Source organism: Merops nubicus, unplaced genomic scaffold, assembly GCF_000691845.1.
Source record: "Merops nubicus isolate BGI_N331 unplaced genomic scaffold, ASM69184v1 scaffold39210, whole genome shotgun sequence".
Classification (NCBI taxonomy): Eukaryota; Metazoa; Chordata; class Aves; order Coraciiformes; family Meropidae; genus Merops; species Merops nubicus.
Genome location: NW_008582947.1, coordinates 1 through 2,335, shown reverse-complemented (window position 1 = coordinate 2,335; position 2,335 = coordinate 1). Strand labels below are relative to the sequence as shown.

Sequence of the window (2,335 nt, the reverse complement as noted above, 5' to 3'; positions counted from 1 at the left end):
TGGCAGGAGGAGAGGATATGGACTGATTAAGGCAGCATTGCCGGGGAGAATACTCATGTAACCACAATACTCATTTAACCACTGTTTTAATGATGGAGGTAATGACAATATCTGCACTGTTAGTTCTGAAAATGAAATAAAGAAAATAACTAGTTGAACCTGAAGGACAGTCTGTATTCAGAAGTACTAGTAGGTGTTGCAGGGTGCTTCAAGTAATTGCACAGGTGGTTCTTCCAGAAAAGATGGCACTTTCTCCCAGGTCTAGGCTCTGATCTTTCAAGTACTGATGCAAAGACTACCTAAGCAATTGCACCGACCGTGACTTCACTGTGACTGCTCCAGTGCTTGGGTTCCAGTGAGTCCTGCAGGGAATGCTGGCAATAGGGTCATCTTACAAAGCAAGTGACAGTTACTTCATTCTGCAAGGGAGGCAGTGGTCTGTTAAACCATAGCCCAGAAAGCACTTTTGTAATTGCTAGAAAAACTCCTAGTTCTTAATGCACTTCTATTATAAACAATCTGTGGCCAGCTTTTAATTATGTCATGATGAGCTAGTCTCTTAGCTCTTGAGGCTTCTAGTGTCTGTTTCTACCAGCTACTTCCAAAATGTAAGCCAAAGAGGATGCTGGTTGAAAAGGGACAGGAATTACAATATATTATCTCACACCTTATAGCCCTTGGTACGCCATGATATTAGCAATTTTTTATGTTAATTCCTGGATACACTGCAGACTGCTTTAAAATCTAGACTCCTGGGGTGTCTTCTGTAAGAAGTCTGTTGGATAATTCTTGAAAAGATGGGAGTTTAGGGTGGAATGTCAAGGTCTGGTCCCCTTAGACCTTTAACATTACTTTCAGTTTGAGATTAGCCTTGGACCACTGTAAACAATGGCTTGGGGCCCTTCAATAACAAAGCTACCAATTTAATTTATATATATTGTGGATACTGTTTGACAACCAATATATTCCCAAGGAATAGTCCCAGTGAGGGCAGTATTACTTGGATCAGGTTCCCAGGTAATACTGTTAATGAGGTACTGAAGTGGTTTCAGATGCAGTGCATCTTGGGCTTTAGAATAATTTTGCTGCAAAACTAGCACTTTAAGTGCACCTTCATCTCTTCAGATGAAAGTACAGAATCCAGAGAATATTTTTCCTATTTAAATGTTGACAGCAGTCCATCAACTGAGCATGTGAGGGAAAACTCTGTAGGATGCTTGTCTAAAGAGAACTTCACTGCTGTTTCTTTTCTGTCAGCCTCCAAGTAGAATTGTAGACTGTGTAATAACAATAAACAAACCTGTTGTGTACTTGTTTCAGACTATTTTGGCCCAAATCAAAGTGCTATGATTACTTATATCAGGAAGCTGAAGCACTTCTGAAAAACTTTCCAGTTCAGGCTACGATTTCATTTTATGAAGACTCAGATAGTGAAGATGATGAAGATGAACTGGAACAAGATTCAAGAACAGAATCAGATTGCTGATTGCAGGAAAGGCCAACAAAACTTCCAAGATTTAATTTAAACTTAATATAAAAATGTATAATAGTATTTTTAAAGATAATTTATTTGTATGTAAGTTATTCTTAATAAAACCAAAATGTCTTCTAATTTTATCTGAGCCTTTGTCCTTTGTTCTGTTCCTGTCCTGTTCTAAGCAGGGAAGGTATTTAGTATTTTTTTTTAATCTCAGGCCCTATATTTTGTAGACCATAACTTAAACATCCGTCTTGGGAGCAGAGAATGGATGCCTTGTTTTAAAGTGCTCTATGATTATGTGACTTACTCAAAGTTTAAGTACAGATTTTACATTGTGATTTAGTAGGCTCTATGTGAAGCATATAAAGGAATAATTGGATTAAGTAATTTAGTGTTGTGCCTCCTGTTACAAGGACGTTTCAAACATGTAAAAGAGCAACGATGTAGCTGTTTTCCTGATGGAGAGAGAGATATAAAATCTATTCTGTTTTTTGAGAAAGAGATTTGCCTTCAGTCACTCGTGCTCGCTCGTATGTGAGTTGTATTGTTACACACAAATACAGTATGGAATTATAAATTTTGTTTGTCAAGTGGACATGAAGAAACGAGAAAAAGGTGTAATGTGAGTTGTTTTGATTGTGAGTTTGTTCTTGATAATCAAAGCGAAGTTCGGTACCCCTCACTGCGCAGGCCCTAAAGGAACAAACGCAACAATCTGAAACCTGAATTCCAAAGCCATAGCCTCTGCCAGGTCCAGCTCGTGAGCGCACTCAGAGCTTCCCTCGCCCGCGGGTGCGTGCGCCTTGCCGCAGGCGGGGCTGGCTCGGCTCGGCAACAGCCCGCCCGCAGGAGGCC

General features: G+C 39.8%; 1 protein-coding gene across 1 annotated transcript in view; it reads left to right on the top strand.

Annotated features, from left to right (window-relative positions):
- The window catches only part of LOC103771851 (protein ripply2-like), a gene marked incomplete at its 5' end in the record, with an annotated part of 1,981 nt that extends 495 nt beyond the window's left edge, over positions 1–1,486 (top strand). The window contains one exon of the mRNA XM_008939171.1: positions 1,321–1,486. Within this exon, the coding sequence (XP_008937419.1) occupies positions 1,321–1,486 (166 nt within the window). The remainder of the gene's footprint in view (positions 1–1,320) is intronic.
- Between the last annotated feature and the right edge of the window lie 849 nt (positions 1,487–2,335).